This window comes from Bos javanicus, chromosome 1 (assembly GCF_032452875.1).
Source record: "Bos javanicus breed banteng chromosome 1, ARS-OSU_banteng_1.0, whole genome shotgun sequence".
In the NCBI taxonomy this organism is placed as follows: Eukaryota; Metazoa; Chordata; class Mammalia; order Artiodactyla; family Bovidae; genus Bos; species Bos javanicus.
In genome coordinates, this window is record NC_083868.1 from 144,598,263 (window position 1) to 144,619,677 (window position 21,415).

Sequence of the window (21,415 nt, forward strand, 5' to 3'; positions counted from 1 at the left end):
CACCCTTATGGCAGAAAGTGAAGAGGAACTAAAAAGCCTCTTGATGAAAGTGAGAGTGAAAAAGTTGGCTTAAAGCTCAACATTCAGAAAATGAAGATCATGGCATCTGGTCCCATCACTTCATGGGAAATAGATGGGGAAACAGTGGAAACAGTGTCAGACTTTATTTTGGGGGGCTCCAAAATCACTGCAGATGGTGACTGCAGCCATGAAATTAAAAGACACTTACTCCTTGGAAGGAAAGTTATGACCAATCTAGATAGCATATTGAAAAGCAGAGACATTACTCTGCCAACAAAGGTCCGTCTAGTCAAGGCTATGGTTTTTCCAGTGGTCATGTATGGATGTGAGAGTTGGACTGTGAAGAAAGCTGAGCACCGAAGAATTGATGCTTTTGAACTGTGGTGTTGGAGAAGACTCTTGAGAGTCCCTTGGACTGCAAGGAGATCCAACCAGTCCATTCTGAAGGAGATCAGCCCTGGGATTTCTTTGGAAGGAATGATGCTAAAGCTGAAACTCCAGTACTTTGGCCATCTCATGCGAAGAGTTGACTCATTGGAAAAGACTCTGATGCTGGGAGGGATTGGGGGCAGGAGGAGAAGGGGACAACAGAGGATGAGATGGCTGGATGGCATCACTGACTCGATGGACGTGAGTCTGAGTGAACTCCGGGAGTTGGTGATGGACAGGGAGGCCTGGCGTGCCGTGATTCATGGGGTCGCAAAGAGTCAGACACGACTGAGCGACTGAACTGAACTTGGGGACCAAGGGGTCACAGCGTGGAGAGGACTGCACCTTGTTGTGAGACAGGGAATAAGATCACGACTGCCTGCCTGTGTAGATGCCAATGCGCAGCAAGGGCAGGGGGACCCCACCAAGGAGGGCCCCAGAGGAAGGAGCCACTTGGGGGAGATGCCAGACGGACTTGCCTGTCTGACACTGGGGGGTGGGGGTGGGGGCGTCTGCAGGGCCTCGAGGCTGGAGTGGGGCCCCTCAGTGTGCAGACCAGGTGTGAGGAGGGGCTTGCCTGCCAGGGTGGCAGGGAGGGTAAGGTCAAGACCAGGCACACGCAGAGCCACCCACATAAACCAGGTGGGGAGCCGGGGTGACCTGCGGCCCAGCGTTGTCTGGAAGAGAGTTCATGTTGTTCAATTGGGTTTTAACATTTTGGAAAACCAGCGCCCGGTTCTCCTGGGCGCGGAAGGATGCAGCACCACGAAGGTGGTAGAAGGTTGACCTTGGGCTGCTCTGTATCAAGCCCTCGTACTTATGAACAGGTTAGGAAGGAGAGACGCCTGGGCGCTGGAGCGAAGGCTTCGAGGCGGGAGCGCGCCTGCGCCCTCGGCCACGTTCTGTGATTGGCGGCCGGATGGCGAGGCGGCAGAGGCACTAGGTGGGAGGGGGAGCTCCCCCTGCAGGAGAACAGGCAGCAGTGCAGGTTACTAGCGGCAGAAGCCTAGTGGGTGAAATGTGCGTGTGTGCTCAGTCGCGTGCAACTCTATGCAACCTGATGGACTGTAGTCCGCCAGTTTCCTCCATCCAAGGGATTCTCCAGGCAAGAATACTGGAGTGGGTTGCCGTTTCCTCCTTCAGGGGATCTTCCGGACTCAGGGATCGAATCGGTGTCTACTGAGGCGCCTGCACAGGCACCCTCCCTCTAGTGCCACCTGGTGGGCGACATGGGCACTTTTATTTCTTTAAACCTTGCTCATTAGAAAAGACCCTGACGCTGGGAAAGATTGAAGGCAGAAGGGGACGACCCACTCCAGTGTTTTTGCCTGGAGAATCCCAGGGACTGCGGAGCCTGGTGGGCTGCCGTCTATGTGGTCTCACAGAGTCGGACACGACTGAAGCGACTTAGCAGCAGCAGAAGGGGACGACAGAGGACGAGACGGTTGGATGGCATCACCTACTCAACAGACAGTGAGTTTAAGCAAGCTCTGAGAGATGGTGAAGGACAGGAAAGACAGGCGTGCTGCAGACCATGGGGTTGCGAAGAGTTGGACACGAGTGAGTGACTGAACTCAGTTCTGGACTGCGTGCCCTTCCGTCTCAGCGTGCATCCTTTATCATTTCATACCGGCAGGGAGGCTACCCTGCGTGTACCTCCGTGAAGGCAGTGAGCGTCTCTCCTTTGCCCAATCTTCTCTGCAGTGACTGGCAAAGGCAGAACTTCATAAGTGCTGTTTGAATAAACAGGATGTTCTTTTTAACAAAGCATTATGCTGGGGTTTTAATAAAGAATTATATATTTTAGGGAAAAATAAGGACAAATTTCATCTGAAACTATGTCTAGGCATTTGAATATATATCACAAACATGCACTCCATACTCAACATCTGTCTGCCTCTCTTAGGCCTGTGTAACATGAAGAGAGCCAGCACCAGCCGGGTTTCAGAGGATGTATTTTTTTTGCTGTTTTTCATTTTTGGCTGTGCTGGGTCGTTGTTGCTGCCCAAGGGCTTTCTCTGGTTGCCCTGAGCAGGGGCTGCTCTCTCTCTGCAGTGAGCTTGCTTCTCTTGTTGCACAGGCTCTAGGGTGACCAGGCTTCAGTAGTTGCGGTGCACGGGCTCAGCTGCCCTTTGGCATGTGGGATCTTCCTGGAGCAGGGAAGGAACCCGTGTCCCCTGCACTGGCAGGCAGACTCCCAACTCCGTGACCAGAGAAGTCCCAGAAAATCTTAGTTTACGGGAGTACGGCCCTTCCTTGGGGATCCAAGGACTGCCCCATCCTCACGGGCTCTCACTGGCCACACCTGGACCCTGACCCATACCAAGCGTACTGAGACTGGCAGATACACACAGGTCTCAGTGATCACGGTGGGACCTTCCCTCTGCTGTCATCACACATCGGATCAACGTGACCTCCAGGTCACTCTAGAAAACAGCCCACAAGAAACACACTCAAACTCTGTCCCATCATTAGCCGAGAACAGGTGTAGACAGTGGAGAGGGGGACAGACGCCCACTTTCCCATCTTGCCTCAGCCCTACTCAGGCTCCACAATGGGACCCCCTTGTGGGGGTCTGCTCCTTCTCAAAGCAGCTTTTGAGGGGGACCCAGGTAGGGACAGAGAGAGCCTTGCATGGGCCACAGATGAGGAAGGAGAAAAAGAGAACCCCATGCCCTGGCCCAGAGGCCACACGGACCCTCAGAGTGCAGTGGCAGAGGAGCAGAGCCTGGCTCCCATGAAAGCTTCTGCACAAGAAGATTTTATTGATTTTTTTTTTATTGATTGGGGGCAGCATAACCAAGGGGATGTAACTTCATACCCTGAGAAGTTCACACATAAATAATTCTTCATCAGACTGCTGTGCTAATTTTTACAAAGGACCTGTGTGTAACCATACAAAATGTAGGCAATTCCTTCTCTGACTTGCTATCAAAAGTCATTCATATCAGAAGGGGTAGGCTGGCCCTTACCATGAGCCCATAGAATAACCTGGCCACGCCCATCATTCTGGGGCAGAAAAAGCAGTGCATTTTTGGTTAACGGTGAAGTTGTCAGCCACGTCCACGAGGCAGCGGGGTCACGGTCAGCCTGCTGGAGGGGACGTGGAGAGGGGGTGTTCCCATCTGGGTGGTGCAGAAGGCCTTGTCTTCACCGGGCACCCCTAACTCTCGGCAAACTTAGGGTTCATGACTGTCGTGGTGGCACTCTTGAAAAGAGGGTTATCCTGGTGAGAAAAGCAAACGTGGCTTGTCAGCACAAGGAGGAAGGCGCTGGGCTCTGGGCCACAACAGTGTCCACTGGGGGTGGACGAGGTTCAGGGGCGGGGGTGGGGCAGGCGCACACGCCCGTGGGGACGCCTTGGCTTGGAGGGTAGGAGGTGGGCCTTCGCAGGGACCCTGAGGCCACTCACGTTGTTCCACTGGGACTTGAGCTTCTCCTTCTCGAAGCGATGGTACTCCCTGAGGTCGCTCAGGTGTGTCAGGGCCTTCCAGATGACCAGCAGGAGGATGCCGACGAGCACGACGCCCCCCACGGTGCCCCCCACGATGGCAGCGATGTTGGGGCCCTTCACACACTCTAGGGCATACATGTGGTGTCAAGGCTGCCCCGGCTCCCAGGCCCCGGGTGTCAGCCCTGTCCCTGCACGGTGTCCAGGTCCCACTGCCAGATCTCTGTGGCAGGTAGTAAGCAAACCAGCCCTGGCCCCGGCCCCCAGCCCAGGAGAGCCCAGAGCTGAGCACAAGGCCAGGCTCCGTGGTTCCCAATGAAGTCGAGAGGGCCCTTGTTTACAGAGAAGGAAAGGGGGGCCCGGATTGCCAGAAACCAGGGCCAGACTCTGGCCTCCCACCCAGACCACACTGTATCAGAGTTTAGGGGGGACTCTCCTCATGCAAGCATTCCCGGGGAGACTCACAGCAGCAGCCTTGGGAATGGGAGGCAGGGTCCCAGTGCCCAAGGGGGCTGCACCCAGCCTCCTGCTGAGCTCAGGTGGGGGTCTCTGGACTGCCACATGCCCACTTTGGCTGCCGACAAAGGCACCGAACTTGGTGCAAGCCCCCCTCCAGCTGCCGACAGAAGCACCGCACTTGGTGCAAGCCTCTCCCTGTCTGCCTGGCTGAGGGCACCGGAGTCCGTGGTGCTCCCTCGTTCATCACCCTGGCCTTTCCAGGGAGCCTCATGTCCTTAGAGACTAAACACCGTAGCCACGGCTGCCCCAATCCAGACCTGACGGCACATCTGCTCTGAAAACCCAGGGAGAGCCATCCACCCCAGCAGGCTGGGCTCTGCAGCCCTGGGGATACACAATGGACTGGGCCCCACATGCCTTCCTGGGGGTCCTTTCCTGGGGAGGGAGAGCGGGAGCAGATCCCAGTCTTGCAAGAACCTGGGTGGACAGCTGTCACATGTCTGCTGCGGTCACCCTGGAGGCTGGCCTGGAAGCCTGTGCTCGTACCCTCAGCCTCTCTGAGTGGGAAGGGTGGGGTACTCAGATCTGGTGTCCAGATGGCTCTGGGTGCTGCTGCTCCAACCCTTACACTCATTCCCTCAGGGGTCTGTTGTTCTAAGTCCCTCCATCTCAAAATGTCATCATCACTCAATGTACCTCCTTGAAACTGACCCACCCTCTGCCCCCACTCATCACCTGTCCCTTTCGATCCTGCCCAGAGTTACATTCCAGAGCAGGCTCTGTCCACGCCGCCCCCAGGGCCCCAACCCAGCCCTGCTCAGTGCCTGGGCCGGGCTGTGGCCCTTCCCAGGTGTGTGTCCGGCTTCTGAAAGCTCCTCTGAAAGCTGTTGGCAGCCTCCTTTTATGTCTGGGAAAAGACCTAAGGCTCCCCTGGACTCTCAGGGGTCCAGTAAGTGCCCAGCCCAGCACCTGAAACCTTCTCCAACTATCTGCAACTGTCCTCCTTAGAGATACCTTCTGACCTCTGACCTCAGAAACAGGCCCCGCTGGAGTCTTTGCCCCTCAGAACCTGCTCATATGTCCCCAGACTGTGTCATGGGGGGACCTATGAAGACTGCGCTGGTCTCTGGGTCCTGGGCAGAGCCGGGTGACTGGAGGGTAGTGGGCATCTGGGGAAGAGAGCAGCAGCTCTGCAGGCCCCTCCAGGGCAAGGGCTGGACTTGGGTCTGGAGGTCCCCACAATCCCCTCCGCCGGGCTCTCAGGACCCGCTCGGCTTGGGGAAGCTCTACTGTGGGACAGCCCACCGCCCACAACGACGGGGGCGGGCTGAGAGATGAGGTGGGGGCGGGGTATGGTGGGGGTGCGGCGGGGGCGGGTTGAGAGATGCAGGGCCCCGGGGTGGAGAGTAGGGGCGCGGAGGGGACTCTTCCCGACACCCCCACCCCCACCCCGGGCTCACCGAGCATGTCGTCCACGTGCACGTCGTATCTGTCCCGCCCGTCGCGCTGCACCAGGGTGTAGGTCATCCAGCAGCCCTCGGAGTCGCGCTCCTTGCACTTGCGGCCGAGCACCGGGCTGGACAGCAGCTTCGTCTGCCCGCACGCTGCGCTGCAGTTCTTGGCGAAGGGGCCCTTGTCGAACTTCAGGCACTCTGTGCAGGGGCTGCGGGGAGCCGGGGCGTGAGCGCGGGCGGGGTTGGGAGGAGTGGCCGCCGGGAGCGGCGGGTCTGTGCAGGGCCTTCTGGGGAGGGCGGGCCGCCCGCGCCCCCGCCCCGCGCCCGGGGCCGGGCAGTGGTTCTCCCCATCCGCAAGGAGGTGCGAGCCCGGCGGGGCGGCGGACACTCACGCGAAGCCCGCGCAGGGCACGGGGCAGCCCGGGCACTCGCTGCACAGGGGCGGCTGGTAGCCGGGGTCGCACTGGCACACATTGCAGCGGCATCGACCGCGGCCGCTGCACTCGACGCCGTCCAAGTTGAGGCAGCCCTGAGTGGACTTGAGGCACTGGCATGCCGAACCCTCATACCGCTCGTCGCACCTGCAGGTGCCGCAGAAGCAGAGCCCCCTCTCTGGAAGACAGCGCGGCCGCGGACTCAGTCCCGCCCCAGCCCCGGCCCGCTCCGGACCCCATCCCCGCCCTGGAAGACAAAGCCGCCTCGGACTCAGTCCCTCCCGAGCCCCGCCCTGGCCAAAGCCCCCGGCCCCATGCGGCCGAGGCTCTGTCCCGCGGCCCCCCAGCACTCACTTTCGCCCCCGCAGACTTGGCCGTCGTAGCGTTCGCAGTTGACGTTGTCGCACTCGCAGAACTGGCCGTAGATCTTCTTGTTGGGCACGTCGCTCGTGTGGCACACGCACTGCCCGCAGATGCAGTCCCCCAGCCCCGAGCAGATGATGGAGCTGTTGTCCTTGCGGCAGCTGCCCTCCAGCTCCTGGCTGCTCCGGCCCTGCGTCTGGCACTCGCAGTTCTTCCCGATGTAGCCGGCGTCACACCTGCGGGAATGCGGGGTCAGAGCCCTCCGGAGCGCACCCTGCTTCCGGGCGCCTGCGCCGGGGGCGGGGCGGCGGCCTCACCTGCAGACGCCGCACTCCATCGAGCCTCTGCCGCCGCAGATGCTGCCGTCCCTGCTGGCGTCCCGGCATTGGCACTCGCACTGGGGGAGGACCCGCACGGTCACCGTGTCCGTGAAGCCCAGCGCCCGGATGGTGAAGGACTGCTGCTGGATGCACTCGGTGGCTGTGACCTTCACCTGGAAGGTGATCTGTCATGGGAACGTAGAGCTCAGGTGAGCATGGGACCCCAGGCTCATGACCCTGCTCTGATCTCCTCTGGGCAGCATGAACAAGGGCACAGCCTAGAAGGGGAAGGGCCACCACCCTCTGCTACCAGGCTGGTAGGGTGCTGCCTCTGCTGGGCCAGGGAAGGAGTGGATCGCGGTGGGAGAGGGGAAGGACAGGGACATTCCAGGTGGCTCCAGGGCTCAGGAAGGGAGATGAGGGAGAAGATGAGAGCTGTAAACTCGGACATGCTGGAACATGCACCCCCACCCAGCTCCCCCCACCCTCCATCCTCAGGTGGCCTGGACTTGCGCGGAGGTGTCTTTAGAATTCTTTTAATCATGCATCTCTTAAAGGGATTTTAAAGTGACTTCGTATTAATAAATGATGTATATTTTCTCCAGGTATTTTGTCCTGAAGCCCAGAGGCTAAGATGTCAGAATACCATAGGAAGTCCTAGATTCTGCATGTGAAGGTGTATCTTGAGCCTGAATGCCCCAGAAGAACTGAGCTGGCAGCACAGAGCCCCACCCCCACCCCCACCCCACCCCACCACACACACACACACACACACTGCTCTGCTGCTCAGCCCTCAGGGAGCTTCAGGGAGCACTGCCGGTCAACGTAAGTGAGTCTCCACCCAGTACATGAAGACAGAGCAGAAACATCAGGGAGGAATCAGGCAGTCAACACTGAGTACATTCGGGTATGGATCCCCCAGTAAGAGGGGCAGAGATTTCAGTCAAAGTTCACATGCACTTAGTAAGTCACATATTTGAAAGAATTTCAATGTCATTCAGAAATAAATGGAAGTATTTTGCTGAATATTAATTCACAGCTGGTGAAAGGAAACGTTGAATCATTCCTGGTCATGACAAATTTAAACTATTAGAGAAACAACTCACTGCCTGCTTGTAATCATCTGTGTGGCCCCTGCTTTAATGTCTTTGTCAAAAAACAGGGACTTCCCTGGTGGTCCAGGGGTTGAGAATCTGCCTTCCAATGCAGGGGACTTGGGTTCCATCCCAGGTTGGGGAACTAAGATCCCACATGCCAAGGGGCAACTAAGCCCGCTCACCACAACTGGAGAGCCCATGTGCCACAACAAAGATCTGACGCAGCCAAATAAATAAATTCATAACAATAATAACAATAAACAAAACCACAAAAATCAGGAAAATCAAACCAAAGCAGATGCCCAGAGGGGAAGGAATGCCCTTTTTAGGCGTGTGGTGCTATGCCCAGCATTTGCCACCAGGGGGCGCTGGGGTCTGTCCACATCAGGCCACAGCGTTTGTGGATTTTAAAAGGAAGGAACTGGACCGAAGGTGGACAGGCCCAACCTCTTAGCTGATCCCTGGTAGGCCATTGGCCAGGGCACACCCTCTTGCTGTCCAAGGGGAACCCCTTCCAGAGGCTGGGAGGGAGCCTCACCGGGACGTTGATCTGGACGCCGTCGCAGTCCCCTCTGGGCTGGTCCACCTGCGATTTCCCGTTACTGCAGAAGGAGTCGTAGGTGACTTTCAGGGTGTCAGGGAGGGTGCTGTGATCCAGGAAGACTCTGGAGGACAGTTTCTGTGGGGAGACAGTGGTGCCATCAGACTCATCTTCCAGGCCATGGCTGGCATGCCTCTCACCTCCCCCGCCACCCACCACACATCCATGGAGAGCTCTGTGGGTGCCAGGTCACCCACGTCACGCCCCTCAAGACAGGCCAGTGGAGGGTACGGACGTGGAGACAGGCCCCAGCCCCATGAGAAGAGGGGCTCAACTGTCCACTCACCACTGAAACCCCAGTGCCTGGCACAGGGCAGGAGCTGGAAAAACTGTTTAAGTGAATGAGAGAGACAGACACAGAGAGAGAAAAACAGAGAGACATAAAGGTAGACAGAGAGGTGAGACAGCCCCTCCCAGACAGCATCTGGAGTTTGGGAGGGTCTGCTGGGGCTTAGGGCTCCAACAGGGCAGGAGCAGCAGACGGAGCTCCCCCACAGGGCTCCGAATTCACCCAGTGCCGCCAGCGCTTCCTGGTGTGCCCAGCAAGCTGAGTCCGTGAGGCCCTCAGGCCCTGCGGCTGTAAGAGGGCTTGACGCTCATGTTCCAGCCAAGTGCAGGAGGGCCTGGGGTGGCACCTACCGCGCCATTAACCAGGGAGGACATTGCTTCCCAGTGGAGGCGCCCGAGGGTGGCCCAGACAAGGCCGGGGCTCTCCGCATCAGATCACCCTCCTGTTGACCTGCGGTGGGGACCCCATCTTCGCTGACTGCCCGGGGGACTCACATTGTAGGCATTCTTGATAAGCTCCACCACGTTCTTGGAATCTTCAGACAGCTCCCCGACTGCAGACTTGGGGATGATCTCTGTCAGCTTCTGTCAGGGCAGAACACAGGTAGCCGTGGCCAGAACCATGGGGCTGAAGACTCCTCAGTGTCCACCCAGTTCTGTAACACCCCTGAGGGTTTCCTTCTTGCTGGTGAGATGGCCCAGACAACCCCCCACTTGACTTCTTACTGTGTGCACGGTCAGTGTTGTGTGGGCAGACATTTGCTTGGTAAAACTACTTCCCCCTGGTTATTTCAAGCTGGTCACTGAAAGCAGAGCCGGGAAGACGTGCCACAGCTAGGGGCCCGCCCCACCTCGCAGATGTGACAGGCACAAACAAACCAAGGGCACAGGTCATCGTAAAATGTGGCATGAAGTCAGGAAGCGACGTGTACTGAGCGTGTGAATGAGCTGACATAATTTCAACAATGGCTGCGTTAAACAACAGCGTGCCGGTTGACTCTGGCAGGCAGGGCCACATCCAGTCCAGGTACACCTCTTCGTAGGCAGGCCGGAGCACCGGGTCATGCAGGCAAGCCTGGGGCCAGCCTCCAGGACCATCTGTGCCCTCTGCCGCCGCCTCTCTCCCGCTTAGCTTATCTTTCACAGGAAATTACACCATCAGTTTATCTTGCAGAGCCGAGGGCTGGGCCATGTCCCTGCCCCCAACCCTGCTGTGATGCCCTTGAATGGAGTCCAGTCCCCTCCATTTGTGGCTTACGAGGATCATCACAACCTGGCCACCCACCTTGGGCCTCCATCACCGAGCAGGTGATGCTCCTAGCTCCTAGCTCAGGACCCCGCTGGGGCTCGGGAAGTCCGCCAAGCCACCTGCTCTCCACTCAGAGCAGAAACATGTACTGAGGAGGGTCCTGCGTAAACTGTCCACACAGACCCTGGGCCTCCTAGAACCCCCCAGGAGCTCCAGGAATGGGGGTCAGGAAGCTGAGACTCAGCGAGGCCTGTGACTGCCCGGGGCCTCGCCTTGCTGTTGGAGAGCAGGGTCCGGGGTCCATGTATTCCATCTCCAGCTCCTGCCCTCTCACCACACTGCCTTCTGGGACACGAGTGTGCTGGGACCCATGCTGCCACTCGGTGAGGAGAGACTGTCGCATCCGGTAATTCGGTTGGGGACGTGGTGACTGGAGGTCCTGACCTGCCGGTGCTCAGGCAACTTGTGGGGCAGTGGTCTCTCAGCTGCACCCCCTTGCCACTGCACCCACCCTGGCCACTTGTCCCTCCTCCCTGGATGCCCCCTGCATCCTGTGCCCGAGGTGGGGCCCCGAATGCTGACGGCGGGTGTGGCTGGTCCCACCGTCGGGCCTGCAAGTGTCCCGCACAGGCACAGCAGGTCACAAGCAAGAGGAAGGAGCCTGGGACTTAGAGGAGGAGAGGGGCCAGGAGGCGCCCCCAGCCCATCACAGCCAGAGGCCGCCACGCTGAGCCCAGCAGCGAAAACACAAGACAACAAGTAAAACAGCCCTCCAGTGACGGGCAGAGGGGAGAAGTGCTGATGTGCAAATGTACTTGGACACAAAACAAGGAACTTTTCCTGATGTGAAGAATGGGACCTGCAGACTCAAAGGGTTTGCTATGTTGTAGCAAAACCACGATCACTGAGCCACAGGGACCTGTCAGCTCCTCCCTCCACAGTGCTCACTGTCTGGGGCTGCCCACATGGCCTTGGCCAGCACACCCAGTGCAGAAGCAGCACTCAGTCTGATCACCCCAGATTTTGTCACTCTTGAGCTGCAACACCTTGTCCTGCCTCAAGCCCACTTACCTCGTACGTTTTCACCATCTTCTTGGTTACTGCAAAGATGGGCTGGATGTTGCTTTCTGCCAGTTTGTGTGCCAGCTGGCCCACTGATGGGTAGTCCTAGAGAGGAGACCCCCAGTCAGATAGCCCTGAGGCTGGGGACAAGCCATCCAGGCCACCCGTCAGCCCCTACAGGCAGAAGTGACTGCCCAGAGTGCAGAGGCTCCGCCCTGCTTGTGCTGTGATGGGGCTGTTCCCAGTGATGTTTGCAAACACGTAAGAGAGTGGGATTAGTAGGGAAATGGACAATACTGAAATACACTCAAGAAAATATTAAAAGTTGTGGTGTGCTTCTTAATCAATGCACCAAAAAAGAAGTCCAGTGGCAAGTAACGGCTCACAGACCCTCAGCGTGGAGATGAGTGAGCAGCACCTCGCTGTGTCTGAGCTGTAGGGCAGAGATCACAGACGCTGCACGCCAGCATGCGTAGTCACTCAGTCGTGTCCAACTCTGTGTGACCCCATAGACTGTAGGCCGCCAGGCTTCTCTGTCCATGGGATTCTCCCGGCAAGAATACCAGAGTGGGTTGCAATTTCCTCCTCCAGGGGATCCTCCCAACCCAAGGATCGAACCCGTGTCTCCTGTGTCTCCTGCCTTGCAGGTGGATTCTTCATCCGCTCAGCCAGTGGGGAACAGCACAGTGGCACTATTTTCACAGCTGTCTCATGTACAATTTCAGACAGAAGCTCACAGGAACCTCAGATGTCACCTTCATCCTGTCCCAGTCGGTGGGCCCCTGAGAGCTGCCACCACCACCTCCCGCCTCAAGTCTGCAGGCTGCAGGTGGAGGGCCCCAAGGGTCCCATCTCTGAAATCCTCTGCAGCTCCAGGGATTACAATGCCAGCAGACCAGGGAATTCTACCCTCTCGGTGCCATCAAAGCACCTCCCTGGGAGCGAGGGCCCCTTCTCGCCCCTCTGGACTCCGGGCTGGGAGTGAGCCTGCACCCCCGCTGCCCTGGGGCAGACCCACACCCTCCCACCTCCCACCCAGGATGCTGAACTCACAAATTCGTTGCTGCTTTTGTACAGGTTGTCTTCCAGGTGGCAGCGGCCGTCATTGGGGGTGAGGATGGCACCCAGCTTTCCATCGCCCGCAAAGTGGAACCCATCGTCCGTGGCGAACACCAGCAGCCTGGTGACATTGCGCCAGCCGATTTCCTCCTGACAAAGAGACGGTGGGGATGACCTGCCTTGGTTTCCCCAGTGGGGCCCCCACAGACTGCAGGAGCCAAGGCTGAGCTTGCTATGGGGGCCTTGTGTGCCCCCAACACCTGGGTTTTCTAGGGAGCACGGGGAGCACAGAAGGCCTCAGCTGCTCGACTCAGGGTCCTGTGTCTGCTGCAGATTCCAGCGCTCAGGGGAACCCGAGAAGTGTCTGCAGGGTGACAGCCTCCCCGATGCCTGGGCGGGTGTGGGACGCCGAGGGGATAGGAATGCACATCTGAACACTGCATCCTCCATGCCCAGTCAGCTCAGAAGAAAAAATACTTAGAAATGTTTATCTCAGTGGAAAAGCACTGCCAACACAGGAAAGCGGCCATAGGCACTGGGGTGAGGGGGTGATGGAGGCGGGCACGTCAGCAACACGTGTCATGAACCATGATAATCACACAGACGTGAAAGTCTGGGTCCATGAGGCAGGGCGGTGTGCCCAGGGACCAGAGCACCTGGAGGGCTGGGATCCCATCTGTGAAGGGGACAGGACTGCGTGGCTAAACAGGATCGACGCGCTGTAACACCGACGTCACAGATACAGCGCAGCACAGGACCACGTGGGAGGGGTCAGCAGTGGCCGGGGAGTGGCCGGCACTGACACTGAAACCACATAACTGTGGGCGAGCCTGGCCAGGATGACCTTATTCTCTGAGGGGCTCTGGAAGTAGGGGGACTACCAGGATCGGGCGGCAAAGGGGTCTTGCTTTCCAGGGTCATTTCCTCTTATTTGGGCTTCAGAAGGTTTGCTCAGGACGGAGCCTCACCGGGCACGCGGCCACCTGCATCATGGCGTCCAGCCCACCCTCAGGGGCGTCCAGGTTCCCCGAGATCAGCTGCTTCCCGACTTCTGTCTCGAACTGTTTGGAGTTGTCAGTGAGCTTCAACACGTGCCTGAAGGCGAACGGGGGCTGGCACTCCTTCTCCTTGTTGGGGCAGGGGTTCCGCAGCTTCTCGGGGTGCGTGTTGACGAAGGGGAGCACCGTCTTGTCCACGAAGGACCCGAAACCTGGGGGACAGTGAGGGGCCATGAGCCTCTTACCAGAGCGGGGTAGGAAGGCCCGGCACGTGGGGAGGGGCCTGGCGCCCTGCCCTTGGGGTGCAGAGGTGCAGAGGTGCCTGGGACCGGGGCTTGGGGTTTCAGGGGAAGATGGAGTAGCTGCCTCACCAATGCGGCCCGACTCGGTGATGCCATTGAGGGCCCGGAGCAGGTCACCCCCCAGCTTCTTGACGTTGACGAGGTCATCCACCATGGAGTAGGAGAGGTCCATCAGGTAGTACAGGTCGATGGGGTAGCCCTTGGCCCTCCGGAAGGTCACGTTGAACACAACTGCCTGACCTGCCAGGATTTGGGAGAGAGTCAGGGTGTACCACCTGGTCTGGGGGTGGGGGGGTTCGGGGGCACTGATGCCTCTTGCAGGCCTCAGAACCCTCAGGACTCCCCCATTCTCTGAGGCTGGTGGATAGGATGCAGGACGCCTATTCAGATTCCGATTTCAGGCAAAGCACACGTTCTGACATAGAAGACCATCTGGATACAAGATGTGCTGGATACAAGAAGATATAAGAAGTGGTCATTGTTTATCCAGCACTGTTGAGATTCAGTTCTACCTGGATCTCTTTGGGTCTCCCTGGTAAGGCCTTCTCTACCACCAGCTGCTAAGCAAACCTGCCAGGGCCCAAAAGGGCTCCCTGGCCATCCTGGGGACCCCCCCCCCACTTCCTCAGTCCCAGCTGCCCTAGTTTCTGCTCCTCGTCATCTTAATCACCACCCGCACTTGTAACGACTTCTTTCCTTGTCAATACAAATAGCCTGTGTCCCCAGCTCTCAGGTAGATGCCTGGTGCTCGACAAAGCCATGACCATCAAGTCCCCTCTGCCAGCCCACCTTCCAGCATCAGCTCCCCCATGTGGCTACCCCAGCCCTGCCCATGGCCGTCCACCATAACCCCCTGCTGTTCCACCAAGCCACCTTCCTGAAGGATGTTTCTTGGAGTGCTAACAGAGAGCTGTGTCCTATACCTGGGTCTGTGGTTAAGTCAGGTGGGCAACATTGATTCAAAGGTTTACTTGGGTTCCTAGTTTACAGGCCTTATCAGAGCCTTCACTCAGCCAAAAAATACCTCATCTTCTGAGAGAGGGATAAGGAGTGTTTTCCAGATGGTTTATTCTCCCTTTTTTTTAGGACGCAGAACTCAGTGCTAAAAGCGAGACTAGGCACCAGCTGCAGATGGGGCGTTGGGGACATCCTCCTGGGGCAGGGACACATGGATACATGTGCCATTAGGGCCGGCCCACCCCTAGCCAGCCAAGCCTACCTGGTCTCAGGTAGAGCGTCACTTCCTGTGGGGACAGCTGCTTCCGACTGCCCGCCTGGCTATCCCGGGTCTCAGCGAGGCTCTTGGGTTCCATGATGTCGTCAGCTGGGCAGCCCTTTGACAGCAGCTCCGCTCGTGTGTCACAGCGAATGGAGTCAGGCTCCCCTTGCCCTGTGAAGTTCTGGGGGAGGCAGGGGTCAGGGGTAGCACAGAGGAAATATGGGAGCCCATGCTGTGGGTGCTGTGCCAGGCTGACCCCCTCATCTGCTCCACTGTTCAGGAAGAGGTCCCTGGGGGGCAGGGCGGGGATGGGGGGGGGCTGGGCAGCCTCTTCACAAGGCTCGGGGTCGCAGGAGAGCCTGGCGCCAGCGGGCTTCTCCCCACAGCCTCCAGCAGTGGAAGCAGCTCAGGGCCAGCATCTCAGGTCCAGGCATACCCATGGGTACCCTCCATGGCCCATCGAGCAGCTGGCCCAGGTTTTCAACCCGTTCCTCAGCAGTGCCTTGCTGGCAGGGAGTGGCTCTCTCCTGAGGGAACGCGGGTGCCCCTCTTGGCCTACCAGTTAATGCCGGGGCACCCCGGGAACCTGGAATAGAGGCCAGGGCTCTGGGCCAAGTAGATCAGAAGGAAAAGACAGGGGGGAGCGTGGGGGTCCTGGGTCCAGGGCACTTTCCTCATGACCACCCTGCCCCCATGAAGGCCCCCTGGATGTCGCTGCAGCAGGGAGAGCCAAGGGGCCGCGTTGGTGGGTCTGGCTTCCTCCTAGGGGATAACAACCAGACAGGCCTGATAAGAGGCACTCAACATGCTGGCAAATTTGGAAAACTCAGCAGTGGCCACAGAACTGGAGAAGGTCAGTTTTTATTCCAATCCCAAAAGGCAATGCCAATGACTGTTCAAACTACTGCACAACTGCACTCATCTCACACGCTAGCATGGAGAAGGCAGTGGCACCCCACTCCAGTACTCTTGCCTGGAAACTCCCATGGATGGAGGAGCCTGGTAGGCTGCAGTCCATGGGGTCGCTAAGGGTCGGACACGACTGAGCGACCTCACTTTCACTTTTCACTTTCATGCATTGGAGAAGGAAATGGCAACCCACTCCAGTGTTCTTGCCTGGAGAATCCCAGGGACGGGGGAGCCTGGTGGGCTGCCGTCTGTGGGGTTGCACAGAGTCGGACACGACTGAAGCGAATTAGGAGCAGCAGCAGCAGCAGCCCATGCCAGCAAAGTAATGCTACAAATCCTCCAAGCTATGCTTCAACAGTACATGAATTGAGAACTTCCAGATCTTCAAGCTGGATTTAGAAAAGGCAGAGGAACCAGAGATCAAATTGTGAACATACCTTGGATCATAGAAAAAGCAAGAGAGTTCCAGAAAAACATCTACTTTTGCTTCATTGACTACACTAAAGCCTTTGACTCTATGGATCACAAAAAACTATGGAAAATTCTTAAAGAGATGAGAGTACCAGGCCACCTTACCTGCCTCCTAAGAAGTTTGTATGCAGGTCAAGAAGCAACAGTTAGGACCAGTCATGGAACAACAGACTAGTTGCAAATTGGAAAAGGAGTATGTCAAGGCTGTATATTGTCACCCTGCTTATTTAACTTATATGCAGAATACATCATGCAAAATGCCGGGCTGGAGGAAGCACAAGCTGGAATCAAGATTGCCGGGAGAAATATCATAACCTCAGATATGCAGATGACACCACCCTTATGGCAGAAAGTGAAGAAGAACTAAAGAGCCTCTTGATGAAGGTGAAAGAGGAGAGTGAAAAAGTTGGCTTAAAATTCAACATTCAGAAAACTAAGATCATAGCATACAGTCCCATCAGTTCATGGCAAATAGATGGGGAAACAGTGACAGTCTTTATTTTCTTGGGCTCCAAAATCACTGCAGATGGTGACTGCAGCCATGAAATTAAAAGACACTTGCTCCTTAGAAGAAAAGCTATGACTAGACAGCATATTAAAAAACAGAGACATTACTTTGCTGACAAAGTTGTGTATAGTCAAAGTATGGTTTTCCCAGTAGTCATGTATGGATGTGAGAGTTGGACCATCAAGAAGGCTGAGAGCTGAAGAATTGATGCTTTTGAACTATGATACTGGAGAAGACTCTTGAGAGTCCCTTGGACTGCAAGGAGATCCAACAGGTCCATCCTAAAGGAGATCAGTCCTGGGTGTTCATTGGAGGGACTGATGATGAAGCTGAAACTCCAATACTTTGGCCACCTGATGCGGAGAGCTGACTCATTTGAAAAGACCCTGATGCTGGGAAAGATTGAGGGCAGGAGGAGAAGGGGGCGACAAAGGATGAGATGGTTGGATGGCATCACAGACTCAATGGACATGAGTTTGAGCAAGCTCTGGGAGATGGTGAAGGACAGGGAAGCCTGTTGTGCTGCAGTTCATGGGGTCACAGAGTCAGACATGGCCGAGCCCCTGAACAACCAACAAGGAGGCCAGAGAGCTGGGGGGCAGGGCCAGACTAAAGGGGCGTGGCCACTAGAGGGGTGGTGCTTCCTGAGCTGCCTCTGTACTGGCTTCACTTTTGAAACCCTATTAAAGATTTTACTGCTGCGTGCCTGCGAGCTGCTTAGTGGCTCAGTCGAGTCTGACTCTTTGCGACCTTATGGGCTCTAGCCCGCCAGGCTTCTCTGTCCATGGGGTTCTCCAGGTAAGAATACTGGAGTGGGTTGCCATTTCCTCCTCCAGGGGATCTTCTTGATCCAGGGATGGAACCTGCATCTCTTGCATCTCCCGTGTTGGCAGGCAGATTCTTTACCACTGAGTCAGCTGGGAAGCCCACTTTAAGTGTTAGGGAAATAAAATTAACAGGAATGGGGAGGGGGAAAAAATCCCTAAAATGGAATCTGCTCAGAAGCAATTTAGCCTAACTGCATTTCAGATGCAAACCAGAAGCTCACAGGAGGGAAGGGAGAAACCCACCCTGAGGAGGGACTTTGCAAGCTGGACTGTGACTGCTTGCCAGCAGAAGAGCACGCAGACCACACCCATCTCCTCCCTGCAGTGCTGTGGTAGCAACTCTGTAACCACTTCCCCCCAGTCAAAGGAGGAGGAAATGTGGAAATGTATTGTGGATGTTGGGAGCCTGGCTTCTCATGAAGGGAACCAGGAACCCTCTGGTGGTGGCCAGGCAAGTGCCAAGGGGCCAGGAGCGCCTGCTGATTCCAGAGAGAGAGCTCAGGAAGTGATGCTGGGGTGTGCTAGTCGGGCACAGGGCTAGCCCCAGGGCTCCCATGGCCAAATGGGGAACAATTTGAGCTTCAAAATGACAAAGTGAAAGTGATACCATATAAGCTACGGAGTAACAGAGACATCTATGGGTCCACACCGATGAGAAAGAGAGAGGGAGAGTGCAGGAAGGAAATATTCCTCTTACATTAGGAGGCATTGGAGGGAGTCATGAACAGGAATGTCACCATTCTGCAACCATCCCAGTGATAACTGATTCAGGCTCCCATCAACCAATGGACACTAGAGTGAGTGGGTGTAGGCTACAAGGGAAGCAGAGTGCTTCCTGGCTTCAGAGCATCTCCCCACAAATTACTTACTAATTGCAAAGGGGAAATACTGGCATCACCGTGGAGAGTCTGGCAGATGATTCCCTCAGCTGAGTGGTCTAGGCTGTCATCGCCCGTACTAGGACAGAATGACAGCCGGAGCCCTGGGGGTTCCTGCTGAAAGGCCCACCCCAGGCTGTGTCAGAGGGAACGCCAGACAAACCCACACGAGGGACATTCTGCAGAACTGCTGTTCTAAACTCTTGAGGAATGTCAAGGATGTGAAAGACAAAGAAATCTGAGGAAAGTTCCAGGTTTGAGGAGATAAAGAGACATTCGAATGCAATGTGTAATCCTGGATTATAATATTGATCAGTGAGGCAGGGATGATAGCAAAGACATTATTGGAACAATTGGCAAAATTTGTACAAGGTGTGTAAATTTGTCTTTTTATTTATTTTACTTATTTATTATTTTGGCTGCACTGGGCCTTCGCTGGGCATGGGCTTCAGTAACTGTGGTGCAGGGGCTTCGTTGCTCCACGGCCTGTGGGATTTTCCCAGACCAGGGATTGAATCTGTGTCCCCTGCATTGACAGGTGGACTCTTAACCACTGGGCCACCAGTGAAGCCCCGAGCTGTGTAAATTTGATCAGAGTAAAGTACTGTGTTAAATTTCCAGGCTTTGATAAATGCATTGTGGTTTTGTAAGTAAATACCTTGTTTTTGAGAAAGTCCCTGGAAACCTTAAGGGACAAAGGGGCTCGTGTCTGCAACCTACTCTCGGACAATTGAGAAAAAATAATAATGTGTGTGCACGCATGTGTTTCCAAACAGACCTGCAGTGTCTGAACCTCAGGGATCTCCAGGAGGAGGGAATGGTCAGTATCTCGGGGGTCCCCAGGGAAGGGGTCCTCCCCAGGAGGAGGTGGAGTTCCCCTACATCCTGGCTGTCCTGGGCCTTTGCCTTTTTCCCCAGAGGGTCTTGCAAGTGAAACATGAAGTAAGGACAGCAGAGAGTTCAGGACCCAGTAGGGAGCTTCCCCACTCCTCCCGGTTCTGGGAGTGGATGGCTAACAGGGAACCGGGGCTGCAGCAGCTCTGCCCACACGTATCTCTTCCTTGTCTTGCCCAGGGCTCCTGCCTCCAGGGCCCAACGAGCTGCACCTGGCCCGACCCAGTGGTTTCACTTAGATCTGCCTCTGCCAGGCTGTCTGGGGACACCACTGTGTCTGCCTGTCTGTCTGCCTCTCTGACAACGCTGCGTCCCTGGCCTGCTCCTGCCCCACTGGGAAGCAGAGTGATAGTGCTTCTGGGGGCCGGCAGTTCCAGAGGCAGAGAAGGGGCTCCAGCCCAGGAGGAGGGAAGAAGGGAAGGGCAGGCTGGGTGAGAGGACCCTCAGGGTGGCTGACACCATTCAGCGAGGCTCTTACCAGTTTCTGGCACCAGGCGCAGCCGGGGCCCGACTCGATGCAGTCCCGGCAGGTGCTGACCTTGTACTTGGTGCACTCCTGGGACAGGACTGGGAGAGAGACACGGGCTGGTGAGCCGGCACCGGTCGACCCCCCTCTCCCAGAGATGGCGGGCCTTCCAAGGGCAACAATGAGGGGCTGGGGGCTGTGAATGGATGACCAAGCCCGCAGGCAGGGGTGGTGGAGAACGAGGGCCAATGGGAGGATCAGGAAGCAGGGAGGAAACCAGGGCCCACGGGATGCTGTCTTCAGGGGGGTGGGGCCCAGGTCAGCCCCAGGTAGAGGGGCAGGGGAGGGCAGAGCAGGGCCTTTCCTAAGGCCCCGCCCAGGAGGGTGCGAGGGTGGGTCCCGCTGTTCCCGGGAGGAGCCACCCCCGTGGGACTCACCGGACTGGAGGCCAAGCAGGCCCGCTAGGAGCAGCAGCTGGGGGCGCTGGCGCAGCATGTCCTGAGGAGGGAAGGGGCAGTGACATAGCTTCAGACCCCAGACTCTGGGCCTGGAGACACAGAGTTGGGAGGCCCAGTCCCTGCTGCTGAGGGCTGCTCAGCGGTGGGGTGGGGCCCACACAGGTCAGTCTCCCTTACCCCCTCACCCAGGCTGTGTGACCAGCAGGGGAGGAGGCCTGAGCTGGTCATGTGCTCCACTCCGCTGAGCCATCCTGACCTCCAAGGGTGAGCAGGGAGTGGGCCTCCTGCCAGTGACACACATACACACACACACACACACAACACACAGGTGTGCCTGAGGGGTGGCAGGCTCTGGGTCAGGGCCCTGTGTCACCTTTGTGGCCCTGAGTCCTCAGCGAATTGAGCTGAGCTTGGAGCAGAGACTCGGTGTGCCCAGGCCTCCTGGCAGGAGGCAGAACCAGGATTGTGCTGGCTGCCTGCTGGACGCCTGCCCCCAGGGCGAGGAGGTGTGACTGGACAGGCCCTGCCCACCCCATCCTCTGCTTGCCTCTTGTTTACAGAAAAGCTGTGGTCTCCCAGGCCTGGCTGGGGAATTATGATCAAAGGATGTGAATGTGTAGTAACAGCGGCAGTTGGGCCGGGAGAACTGGTAAGAATTTAAACAGTAATTCAGCCGTGTGGCAGTCACAGAAGCTTTAGTTTCTCCCTGAAGTACCTAGATAACAGTCTCTGAGATACATTTCCTAGGTTGTTTTACAGAAGCTAAAATCCCCACCAAACAGAAGAAGCTGACTGAATGATGACCATGAACACACGGCCCCGGGACCTACTGGATCCTGAGGACTGATAATGTTAACCCCTGTGATCCTGCCCTATTACCTCATCATCAACCAATCAGAGAACTGGACACAAACTGATCACATACTCTGCTAAGCCCCCTCCCTCCTTTTGGCTTTAAAAATGCTTTGTCGAAATCTTCGAGGAGCTCGGGGATTTGGGGGTGGGGCCTGAGCCACAATCTCTTTGCTCGGCCCTGCAGTAAGCTTTTCGCTGCTCCAAGGTGTTTCGGTTTGTCTGGCCTCACTCTGCGTCGGGCACTTGAGCTTGGGCTAGTGGCCAGCACACAGTCCTGCAGAGCCACCACCTGCCTTACCTGCAGCCACCAGCTGTAGGCCACTGCCATTGTGTTTTTCTTATT

The 21,415-nt window shown here is 56.8% G+C and overlaps 1 protein-coding gene across 2 annotated transcripts in view; it reads right to left on the bottom strand.

Annotated features, from left to right (window-relative positions):
- Positions 1 to 3,193: 3,193 nt before the first annotated feature.
- Positions 3,194 to 21,415, bottom strand: part of ITGB2 (integrin subunit beta 2) — a 29,294-nt gene continuing 11,072 nt past the window's right edge. For both annotated transcript variants that reach the window (XM_061423370.1, XM_061423380.1), the window contains exons 2-16: positions 20,197 to 20,257; positions 19,772 to 19,860; positions 14,807 to 14,987; positions 13,657 to 13,827; positions 13,256 to 13,497; positions 12,282 to 12,437; positions 11,238 to 11,333; positions 9,413 to 9,502; positions 8,567 to 8,707; positions 6,929 to 7,116; positions 6,603 to 6,847; positions 6,207 to 6,426; positions 5,821 to 6,023; positions 3,863 to 4,029; positions 3,194 to 3,676 (exon numbers count right to left, since the gene is read on the bottom strand). In XM_061423370.1, coding sequence (XP_061279354.1) covers positions 3,614 to 3,676; positions 3,863 to 4,029; positions 5,821 to 6,023; positions 6,207 to 6,426; positions 6,603 to 6,847; positions 6,929 to 7,116; positions 8,567 to 8,707; positions 9,413 to 9,502; positions 11,238 to 11,333; positions 12,282 to 12,437; positions 13,256 to 13,497; positions 13,657 to 13,827; positions 14,807 to 14,987; positions 19,772 to 19,860; positions 20,197 to 20,254 — 2,310 coding nt within the window. In that variant the 5' untranslated portion in view covers positions 20,255 to 20,257 and the 3' untranslated portion in view covers positions 3,194 to 3,613. The remainder of the gene's footprint in view (positions 3,677 to 3,862; positions 4,030 to 5,820; positions 6,024 to 6,206; positions 6,427 to 6,602; positions 6,848 to 6,928; positions 7,117 to 8,566; positions 8,708 to 9,412; positions 9,503 to 11,237; positions 11,334 to 12,281; positions 12,438 to 13,255; positions 13,498 to 13,656; positions 13,828 to 14,806; positions 14,988 to 19,771; positions 19,861 to 20,196; positions 20,258 to 21,415) is intronic.